This window comes from Pelophylax lessonae (genome assembly GCF_965119305.1).
Source record: "Pelophylax lessonae genome assembly, chromosome: 5".
Taxonomy (NCBI): Eukaryota; Metazoa; Chordata; class Amphibia; order Anura; family Ranidae; genus Pelophylax; species Pelophylax lessonae.
This window is the reverse complement of record NC_138772.1, coordinates 15747683-15759770: the sequence shown is the minus strand read 5'-3', so window position 1 is coordinate 15759770 and position 12088 is coordinate 15747683. Positions and strand designations below refer to the sequence as shown.

The window sequence follows — 12088 nt, the reverse complement described above, 5'->3', positions numbered from 1 at the left end:
GCTGCCCTGTGGGTGGTGGTGGAGTCCTGACTCCTGGATTATATATTTGTTTGTTTTTATATTTAACAGGCTGGCAAAAGTCACTGATTCTGAGTAAATTACTGTGGCAAATAGCTTGGCTGGGTCGGGTCGCCGATCCGCCGCCCGCCGGACTCTCCCGCCGTCCGACGAGACGATCGTGACTCACTCGACTGAGTCTCCTCCTCTTCTCTCTCCAGTACCGTGGACAGCGGTCATAGAGGAGAGGGGGAATACAATTACATCTACTGCCATCTAGTGTCGGTAGATGTAATTGCAGTAACGCAGCCGAAAGTAGCGGCAACGGCGTTACAGGGAGAGGACGAGTAATCAGATAGATTACTCGTTACCCTGAAACGTAACTGCGTTAAGTAACGCCGTTTACTTAAATGCAGTTACTACCAACACTGCTCCTGTATGGGACCAAAGACTAGTGGTGAGCCTGCTACTTTATTACCAATACGAGGATTTGGACTGTTTATTTACTTTGGCTGAAGTAAGCTGCCTTTTGTTTGCTGGGATTCAAATAAATGAACTGTTTTTCTTTCACCAAACTGGCTGTCAGTCATTCCAGAGCTACCCTAGGTTACTCTACGTAGAGGGTTCTTTACTGTCAGAGCAGGAAGGATGTGGAATTCTTTTCCACAAGCAGTGGTATCAGCAGGGAGCGTCAATATGTTAAAAAAAACTATTAGTTGGGCACCTTAATGATCACAACATACAGGGATTTACAATGAAATGTACTATTTAAATAAAAACAAGCGCACTAACACAGCACAGGTTAAACTTCATGGACTGGTGTCTTTATTCAGCCTTACCCCAACTATGTATATTATTAAAATGTACAGTGCCTTGCGAAAGTATTTGGCCCCCTTGAACTTTTCGACCTTTTGCCCCATTTCAGGCTTCAAACATAAAGATATAAAACTGTAATTTTTTGTGAAGAATCAACAACAAGTGGGACACAATCATGAAGTGGAATGAAATTTATTGGATATTTCAAACTTTGTTAACAAATAAAAAACTGAAAAATTGGGCGTGCAAAATTATTCCGCCCCTTTACTTTCAGTGCGGCAAACTCTCTCCAGAAGTTCAGTGAGGATCTCTGAATGATCCAATGTGGACCTAAATGACTAATGATGATAAATAGAATCCACCTGTGTGTAATCAAGTCTCCGTATAAATGCACCTGCACTGTGATAGTCTCAGAGGTTCGTTTAAATCGCAGAGAGCATCATGAAGAACAAGGAACACACCGGGCAGGTCCGAGATACTGTTGTGGAGAAGTTTAAAGCCAGATTTGGATACAAAAAGATTTCTCATGCTTTAAACATCCCAAGGAGCACTGTGCAAGCGATAATATTGAAATGGAAGGAGTATCAGACCACTGCAAATCTACGAAGACCTGGCCGTCCCTCTAAACTTTCAGCTCATACAAGGAGAAGACTGATCAGAGATGCAGCCAAGAGGCCCATGATCACTCTGGATGAACTGCAGAGATCTACAGCTGAGGTGGGAGACTCTGTCCATAGGACAACAATCAGTCGTATACTGCACAAATCTGGCCTTTATGGAAGAGTGGCAAGAAGAAAGCCATTTCTTACAGATATCCATGAAAAGTGTGGTTTAAAGTTTGCCACAAGCCACCTGGGAGACACCAAACATGTGGAAGAAGGTGCTCTGGTCAGATGAAACCAAAATCAAACTTTTTGGCAACAATGCAAAACGTTATGTTTGGCGTAAAAGCAACGCAGCTCATCACCCTGAACACACCATCCCCACTGTCAAACATGGTGGTGGCAGCATCATGGTTTGGGCCTGCTTTTCTTCAGCAGGGACAGGGAAGATGGTTAAAATTGATGGGAAGATGGATGGAGCCAAATACAGGACCATTCTGGAAGAAAACCTGATGGAGTCTGCAAAAGACCTGAGACTGGGACGGAGATTTGTCTTCCAACAAGACAATGATCCAAAACATAAAGCAAAATGGAATGGTTCACAAATAAACATATCCAGGTGTTAGAATGGCCAAGTCAAAGTCCAGACCTGAATCCAATCGAGAATCTGTGGAAAGAACTGAAAACTGCTGTTCACAAACGCTCTCCATCCAACCTCACTGAGCTCGAGCTGTTTTGCAAGGAGGAATGGGCAAAAATTTCAGTCTCTCGATGTGCAAAACTGATAGAGACATACCCCAAGCGACTTACAGCTGTAATCGCAGCAAAAGGTGGCACTACAAAGTATTAACTTAAGGGGGCTGAATAATTTTGCATGCCCAATTTTTCAGTTTTTTATTTGTTAAAAAAGTTTGAAATATCCAATAAATTTCATTCCACTTCATGATTGTGTCCCACTTGTTGTTGATTCTTCACAAAAAATTACAGTTTTATATCTTTATGTTTGAAGCCTGAAATGTGGCAAAAGGACGAAAAGTTCAAGGGGGCCGAATACTTTCGCAAGGCACTGTATATTACATGTACAAATACAATAAACACTATAAATGAAACATATTAACATATAAGCCTGGAAACAAAACAAATTCTACCAGAATTACCAGAACCAGAATTCCTTACCAAAATTGCAAACAAGGTAGAGCAGATAAGTCAGTTGTAGGCTTGGTTGACAGTACGGGTTCCTTGACAAAGTCCAAGTCAGGGATCCTGGAAACCGCCAGGTCATATTATGCTGACCTCCTGGGTAGAAGAGACCTTGATCGGGCTGACATGTCAAATGTTGGCTTTTGGCTGTCTGAGAGAGGGTTCGCCCTCTCCCTCCATGCGATAATCTGCAGTGATTCTTCTGTCAAAGGGTAAAGATTTTTTGAGAATTGAGAATTGGTGGCCCATTAGCCTTTTCAATGTTGATAGGAAGATAGATCTGTAGCGGGCAATCTATTTTCTCACCACCAGCACTATTCGGTTTAGGGTAGAAGCACTTTTTCAGCAGTGTTAGCTGTCCGGGTGGCCCTGGAGTGGTGCAGGGCTGCAGGCTCGAGAAAGTACTTGTTGGCATTGGATCAGGCTAAAGCTTTTGATCGGGTCAATCATGAGTATATATGGCTGCTTCTTGGGAAGTATGGCCTGGAGGGGGGCTTTATCGATTGGCTGAAGACTTTGTACAGAGGGGCTGAAAGCTTTATGCTTGTGAATAGTTGGATCGGACAGCTCTTTGAGGTTGGCTTGGGTGCGCGTCAGGGGTGTCCTTTGAGTCCTCTGCTATACGCATTTGCAATCTATCGCTTCATCAGGACATTCATGGTGAGCCCCCTTTTAGGGTTGTGACTTATGCTGATGACGTGTCTGTTTTCATTTCTGGGACAGAGAAGGCAGAGGAGGTGGTCTTGGTGATGGAGCAGTATGCTGAGGTATCTGGCTCAAAGATCAATCAGGATAAGAGTGACGTTTTGATGGGAGAGGAAGGATGGGAGAGGAAGGTGATGGCTTAGAGCTTCTGGACACCTTCCCAGAGCCCCGGCAGGAAATTAAAGTTTTAGGCATCAAATTTGGTCCTGGCGATTATGGCCTTGCAAATTGGGAAAGCAGGCTACAAGATGCCAATGCCAAGATTGCCAGCTGGAAGGAATGGAAACTCTCTTACGGGGAAAGGATTTACCTAATTAAAACTTACCTGATCACAGTATTTCTGTATGTAAGCTTTGTCTGTGTTTTGCCAGTGTCTCTCTATGCAAAGATCTACAGCTGTTTAATTCAGCTGTTATGGAGGAACAAACTGAACCTCATTGAGAGGTCAGTAACCTACCTTCCCAGGCGGATGGGTGGCCTAGGTATGGTCAACCCAGTGGTATTCTTTTCTCTGAATATTTTGTGCAACATAATTTTGGTAAAATGCTCGCAGAGGAACCGCTTGGCTGGGTTGGTATTTTTCAGTCCTGGTTAAGGCCTTTTCTGTGAAGCTGGGAGAATGGTGGGCCAGTGAAAAGTCTGAGGGTTCAACATGGTAAGCTCCCGGCTTACGTTGCCCCCTGCCTAAAAATGCTTTGGCAGTGGCGAGTGATGGCGGAGAAAATTAAGTCTCTTCCTAGGAAGGCCCTGGAAAGAAGGGTTGTTGAATCTGCCTTTAGCAAGCCTCTGGCCTTGAGGGATTGCCCAGGCCCTGTTATGAGGAAAGGTCTGTGTTTGATTAATCTAGGAAGAATCCCTTTAAAGTTTCCGGATTTGGCCTGGCTCTCGTTCCATGGCAGACTCTATGTGAAAGGCAACTTGAAGCATCGCTCTGAGGAGAACCACGGTTGTCCAAGAGTGGCTTGTAGCGGTGTGGAGGAGACGATGGACCATTTCTTGTTTCAGTGTCCCTTCAAAATAGAAGTCTATAAGCGGGTGGGTGGGGCTCTGGGTATCCCTTTCCTTTCCCGCTTGAGCTATACGGAGTGGTCGTATGGTTCTTTTGAGATGCATCGGGATTTTGATTTTGAGACACTTTTTCTAGTTAGCTTAGTAGTATTTTACTTCACGTGTCAGGTTTTCACTCAGAGAAAAGTCCTTCCCGTCGAGGTGGGGGTGCACAACATTCTGGGTGAGGTTGGGAAGATTATGTGTCTTGAGAAGGACAGGTGGTGGCTAGGAGCCTGAACAAAGGCGTGGAGAAAAACAGATCCACGTAGCTGTTGTCCCTCAATCTCTGGGTGTGCGGCTTTTCTTTCTGTCCTTTCACATCCCCTAGATTTTTATAAGATCAGATTTTTGAAAAAATTCTGCATGCATGGGTTAAATGTGTAACCCTTTCTTAGCCTGAGGGGGTATTTATGTGGAGGTTAGGGCTTTGTAGTGCATTATAATAAAAATAATAACATACATCTTGGTTTGTATATTTGGTTCTGTTTATGTTTTCTGGCAAAAAAGCTAGTTTGTTTTTTTATGCTGAAGTACGCTACTTTTTGTTTTTATATATAATTTATTTATTCTGTATATTTGTATGTATGTTTTTATTATGTTGTAGGTTTTATTTTTAATAAACAAAAATGTATACTCTAATGTTCCCACCACAGTCACACACTATTATTAATATTATATACAGTATTCATATAGCTCTGACATATACCACTCACTGTATGACTCGAGCAATCTACTCACCTTCCTGATGATCAATACTGGGAATGCTGATGACCTGCAATTAATACAGGAGGGTCACTACTGGAATGGAATCTCATTTTAGACATACATGTAAAACATCATAATAATTATAATTGTAATTCTTAGTATCTGTTCTTATTCTGTATGTATGGACTCTGCACAGTACTACTTCTCTTGTCCTGTATGCCGGGTGTAATTCTCAGTATCTGTTCCTATTCTGTATGTATGGACTCTGCACAGTACTACTTCTCTTGTCCTGTATGCTGGGTGTAATTCTCAGTATCTGTCCTTATTCTGTATGCATGGACTCTGCACAGTACCACTTCTCTTGTCCTGTATGCCGGGTGTAATTCTCAGTATCTGTTCCTATTCTGTATGTATGGACTCTGCACAGTACTACTTCTCTTGTCCTGTATGCTGGGTGTAATTCTCAGTATCTGTTCCTATTCTGTATGTATGGACTCTGCACAGTACCACTTCTCTTGTCCTGTATGCCGGGTGTAATTCTCAGTATCTGTTCTTATTCTGTATGTATGGACTCTGCACAGTACCACTTCTCTTGTCCTGTATGCCGGGTGTAATTCTCAGTATCTGTTCCTATTCTGTATGTATGGACTCTGCACAGTACCACTTCTCTTGTCCTGTATGCTGGGTGTAATTCTCAGTATCTGTTCTTATTCTGTATGTATGGACTCTGCACAGTACCACTTCTCTTGTCCTGTATGCTGGGTGTAATTCTCAGTATCTGTTCTTATTCTGTATGTATGGACTCTGCACAGTACCACTTCTCTTGTCCTGTATGCTGGGTGTAATTCTCAGTATCTGTTCTTATTCTGTATGTATGGACTCTGCACAGTACTACTTCTCTTGTCCTGTATGCCGGGTGTAATTCTTAGTATCTGTTCCTATTCTGTATGTATGGACTCTGCACAGTACTACTTCTCTTGTCCTGTATGCCGGGTGTAATTCTCAGTATCTGTTCTTATTCTGTATGTATGGACTCTGCACAGTACCACTTCTCTTGTCCTGTATGCTGGGTGTAATTCTCAGTATCTGTTCTTATTCTGTATGTATGGACTCTGCACAGTACTACTTCTCTTGTCCTGTATGCCGGGTGTAATTCTCAGTATCTGTTCCTATTCTGTATGTATGGACTCTGCACAGTACTACTTCTCTTGTCCTGTATGCTGGGTGTAATTCTCAGTATCTGTCCTTATTCTGTATGTATGGACTCTGCACAGTACCACTTCTCCTGTCCTGTATGCCGGATGTAATTCTCAGTATCTGTTCCTATTCTGTATGTATGGACTCTGCACAGTACTACTTCTCCTGTCCTGTATGCCGGGTGTAATTCTCAGTATCTGTTCCTATTCTGTATGTATGGACTCTGCACAGTACTACTTCTCTTGTCCTGTATGCTGGGTGTAATTCTCAGTATCTGTCCTTATTCTGTATGTATGGACTCTGCACAGTACCACTTCTCTTGTCCTGTATGCTGGGTGTAATTCTCAGTATCTGTCCTTATTCTGTATGTATGGACTCTGCACAGTACCACTTCTCCTGTCCTGTATGCCGGATGTAATTCTCAGTATCTGTTCCTATTCTGTATGTATGGACTCTGCACAGTACTACTTCTCTTGTCCTGTATGCTGGGTGTAATTCTCAGTATCTGTTCCTATTCTGTATGTATGGACTCTGCACAGTACTACTTCTCTTGTCCTGTATGCTGGGTGTAATTCTCAGTATCTGTCCTTATTCTGTATGTATGGACTCTGCACAGTACCACTTCTCTTGTCCTGTATGCTGGGTGTAATTCTCAGTATCTGTCCTTATTCTGTATGTATGGACTCTGCACAGTACCACTTCTCCTGTCCTGTATGCCGGATGTAATTCTCAGTATCTGTTCCTATTCTGTATGTATGGACTCTGCACAGTACTACTTCTCCTGTCCTGTATGCCGGGTGTAATTCTCAGTATCTGTTCCTATTCTGTATGTATGGACTCTGCACAGTACTACTTCTCTTGTCCTGTATGCTGGGTATAATTCTCAGTATCTGTCCTTATTCTGTATGTATGGACTCTGCACAGTACCACTTCTCTTGTCCTGTATGCTGGGTGTAATTCTCAGTATCTGTCCTTATTCTGTATGTATGGACTCTGCACAGTACCACTTCTCCTGTCCTGTATGCCGGATGTAATTCTCAGTATCTGTTCCTATTCTGTATGTATGGACTCTGCACAGTACCACTTCTCTTGTCCTGTATGCTGGGTGTAATTCTCAGTATCTGTTCTTATTCTGTATGTATGGACTCTGCACAGTACTACTTCTCCTGTCCTGTATGCCGGGTGTAATTCTCAGTATCTGTTCCTATTCTGTATGTATGGACTCTGCACAGTACCACTTCTCTTGTCCTGTATGCTGGGTGTAATTCTCAGTATCTGTTCTTATTCTGTATGTATGGACTCTGCACAGTACCACTTCTCTTGTCCTGTATGCCGGGTGTAATTCTCAGTATCTGTTCCTATTCTGTATGTATGGACTCTGCACAGTACTACTTCCCCTGTCCTGTATGCTGGGTGTAATTCTCAGTATCTGTTCTTATTCTGTATGTATGGACTCTGCACAGTACCACTTCTCCTGTCCTGCATGCCGGATGTAATTCTCAGTATCTGTTCCTATTCTGTATGTATGGACTCTGCACAGTACTACTTCTCTTGTCCTGTATGCCGGGTGTAATTCTCAGTATCTGTTCCTATTCTGTATGTATGGACTCTGCACAGTACCACTTCTCTTGTCCTGTATGCTGGGTGTAGTTCTCAGTATCTGTTCCTATTCTGTATGTATGGACTCTGCACAGTACTACTTCTCTTGTCCTGTATGCTGGGTGTAATTCTCAGTATCTGTCCTTATTCTGTATGTATGGACTCTGCACAGTACCACTTCTCTTGTCCTGTATGCTGGGTGTAATTCTCAGTATCTGTCCTTATTCTGTATGTATGGACTCTGCACAGTACCACTTCTCCTGTCCTGTATGCCGGATGTAATTCTCAGTATCTGTTCCTATTCTGTATGTATGGACTCTGCACAGTACTACTTCTCCTGTCCTGTATGCCGGGTGTAATTCTCAGTATCTGTTCCTATTCTGTATGTATGGACTCTGCACAGTACTACTTCTCTTGTCCTGTATGCTGGGTATAATTCTCAGTATCTGTCCTTATTCTGTATGTATGGACTCTGCACAGTACCACTTCTCTTGTCCTGTATGCTGGGTGTAATTCTCAGTATCTGTCCTTATTCTGTATGTATGGACTCTGCACAGTACCACTTCTCTTGTCCTGTATGCTGGGTGTAATTCTCAGTATCTGTCCTTATTCTGTATGTATGGTTGATGAGGAGTGTAGCTACCTGAACCTGTTTCATGTCAGTCTATTATTGGTTCCCCTGAAGACTTACCTTTTGATTGGATGTTGGATATAGTGGGCCCCTGGTATCCTGACCCCTCTCCAGTGGCCCCTGGTTGCGATGTCCAGTCTCTGCCCCTGATGTCAGAGGGTTGGTTTGCAGCTCATTTCCAGGATCCCGGGTCAAGGGCTGGTTTTGATTGTCAGTTGATTGCTCAGATAATACATCCCTCTCCTGTTCTGCGGATTGGTCGGATCCTCTGGGGATGATCATCCCTGCTATGGTTCCTGATTGGATGTTGTTGTCCTCCTCTAGGGCGGGGTCATTCTGGGCCACCGTCACCAGCAGGAAAATCAACAGAACTTGTTGAAGTCTCTGGGGATTCCTCATGTTATTATCGGAGAAATCCTTCAATACAGAGATCCATAAGATGGAGCTGGAGATCAGGACAGATTCCTCGTGTGATCCCTATGGAGAGATGGACAATCCTCATTATTATAGAACAAGAAGCTATTGTTGAAATTTTATTTTACTTTGAAAATGTGTGCATATCCTCAGGCTGTAGCTGCAGTTGCTGCTGTTTAGAATTTCTGGTCCTTCATAATAGCCAGCAGGTAAAGGGTGGGGGGATATATCAGCTTCCTGCTAATTGCAAAAATGAAAGAACATCTGTGGGAACCCTTTAGACGTGTATGTTCCAGGGAGAGCGCTGGCCACTGTATGATGTAGGCTTCAGCAATGCAATCTGCCCATCAGTTGCTTGAATAAATGGAGCTGGAAACTACCACGGGGGACATAAATCAATCCAAAAAGCTTTTAAAAAATATAATTCGGCAGGGAGCAGCTCTAATATTATGGCTTAAAGCAAAATATGAAAAATGCATAATGCCTTTTGAAGGAATTTTTGTTTTTTAAATAATTGACATGTTATACTTACCTGCTCTTTGCAATGGCTTTGCACAGAGCAGCCCTGATCTTCCTCTTCTAGGGTCCCAGCGCCTCTAGCTCCCCCACCCGAGTTCCCCCATAGCAAGCCTTCTGCTCTGGGGGTTACTGGTGCAGGCTCGCTCCCAAGCTGTGCTCTGCCCCACACACACACACTCTCTCCTCATTGGCTGTGATTGACAGCAGCAAGAGCCAATGAAGAGGAAATTAGAGGAAAGAGAGGAGGGAGCCTCCATTCTCAGGCACAGCACAGGATTAGGATCAGAATTTTAGGGGGGGGTGGGGCTGGGGAAGGGGGGGGGGGAAGCTGTGCACAGAAGGTTTTATACCTTAATGCAGAGAATGCATTAAGGTAAAAAAAAACAAAAAAAAAAAAAAACATTCTACCTTTTAGAACAACTTTAAACCTGCCTGTGAAATGACATGTAAATGAAAAAATAAATCATCAAAATTGCCGGCTGCTAAATGACATTTCCCAGACTTCCCAGCTACTTCAATTTGTTTGTAAACAGAGTTGATGGGGGTTCCCGTCATCTATTTCAGACCTTTATCTTCGATGCTGCAACTGGAAGTTTGCTTTCGTGGGTGGATGAACACTCTTTTTAATTTACCTGTTCGCACCAATCCTAGGTGGCGGCAAATGTGAACCCCCCCCCATCCTTAATCGTCTTTCTCCAAATTCCACATGTTTACATCTCCCCACAGGGGCCCCCATTATTACTCTAGATCAGCCTTTCTCAACCTTTTCAACACATAGGAACCCTTGAAATACATTTCTGGTCTCGGGGAACCCCTGCTAATAATGAAAAATCTATAACTCATGATATATTAGTGTTACAGTCAGTGGGGGGAATGCTCCTTACTCTTGTCATCATTGGGAAGAATTACCCCCTTACAGATAGCTAAAAGGAACAATTGTGTCATTGGGAACTTCTCTGAGAGGCAGAAATTGCCCATTGCTCAAGGAACCCCTAGCAACCTTAGGAGGAACCCCTAGCAACCTCAGGAGGAACACCAAGCAACCTCAGGAGGAACCCCTAGCAACCTCAGGAGGAACACCAAGCAACCTCAGGAGGAACCCCTAGCAACCTCAGAAGGAACACCAAGCAACCTCAGGAGGAACCCCTGGCAAACCTCAGGAGGAACCCTAGGGTTCCACGGAACCCTGATTGAGAAACCCTGATCCAGATGCTGAACAGACAACTGCAGGCCATGTAACTAATAGAAGAGAATAGGAAGTACGAGAATTGTACGATTCCCCATCGGCCTGGACCTATTACATATCTCGCTTTAACCAGGGCTTTTTTTTTCTCAGAGAATAGGTGCAGGAACTCCCCCTTTCCGAGTCACCCCTTTTCTCTGCCCCCACCCACCTCCGACCACCATTCCTTGGGTCCAATCCCCCTACTCACCTCCCAGTACTGTCCTTTTAGAGAATACATATCATTTAGTTTTGCTAAGTAATTTGTATAGAATTTGGAAATGATAACAAGAAAAGCAGTAAAATAGATCCCCTTTCAGCCAGTAACAATAGGGTCATATTTTCCCCCTAGCATCATTAGGCTCTCTGTTAGCTAGCAACATTAGACCCCTCTCTCAAAAGTAGATCTCTCCAAGCAACACCTGATCTGCAATATTAGACCTACCCCCAGCAACAGTAGGTCCCCCACCAGCAATAATAGACCTCCTCAGCTACAATAGACCCCCCTGCAAAAAAAGATTACTCCAGCTAGAATGGATCCCCCAATCAGTAGACCCTGGAGCATACCCCAGCACCCCTTGCGACTACAAACAGTCATTGCTGGAGGTGCCGTTACTTCCCCCGAATTCCCGCTGAAACAAAAACCCTGGCTTTAACTAAGCTGCAGCCAATCACTGGAGAGCAGGGACAATTGTTGGTCACAAAATGACTGGGTCACAAAATCTTACACATATAGAAACCCATCTCTGCTCTATAATATAAAATAGATGAGATGAGGGTGGGGACGGGGTTAGCACAAGGGGCATCAAGAAGGAAAGATGGGAGCAGAAAGTGATAGAAATAGATCTAACCAATGATATATCACCGACCTGGAAAGGTGAGGTCACATCAGTGGAGGGCCCAATTCCAGAAGGGCCACAGAACCAAGTACAGTACAACTTCCTCTCCCTTTTCCGACCCCTCTGAGACTCGACACCCCCCCCCCCCCCCTCCCAACCATCCCGGGAGAGCAGAACACAGCAGGATGTAATTATAGAAGAAAGGGAAAAAATGTGAGGGGAGAGCTGGAGGGGCTCAGATACCTCCCACTAAATACAACGTACAGATCCAACCAAATACAACGTACAGATCCAACCAAATACAACGTACAGATCCAACCAAATACAACGTACAGATCCAACCAAATACAACGTACAGATCCAACCAAATACAACGTACAGATCCAACCAAATACAACGTACAGATCCAACCAAATACAATGTACAGATCCAACCAAATAAAACGTACAGATCCAACATCTGTACTGATATAACGCCAATACCAGATAACCGACCTCTCCTCCTAATACACAGATATCCGACACACTGACCTCTCCTCTCCTCCTCTTAGTTTCTCACTCTCGGTAGGGTTGGTGCTCCCGGTTAGTTGGAT

General features: G+C 43.8%; 1 protein-coding gene across 1 annotated transcript in view; it reads right to left on the bottom strand.

The window, feature by feature from the left end:
• Positions 1–11547, bottom strand: part of LOC309555671 (uncharacterized protein) — an 82164-nt gene extending 70617 nt beyond the window's left edge. The window contains exons 1-3 of the mRNA XM_082257702.1: positions 11527–11547; positions 8563–8979; positions 5109–5142 (exon numbers count right to left, since the gene is read on the bottom strand). Coding sequence (XP_082113828.1) covers positions 5109–5142; positions 8563–8901 — 373 coding nt within the window. The 5' untranslated portion in view covers positions 8902–8979; positions 11527–11547. The remainder of the gene's footprint in view (positions 1–5108; positions 5143–8562; positions 8980–11526) is intronic.
• Positions 11548–12088: the final 541 nt, after the last annotated feature.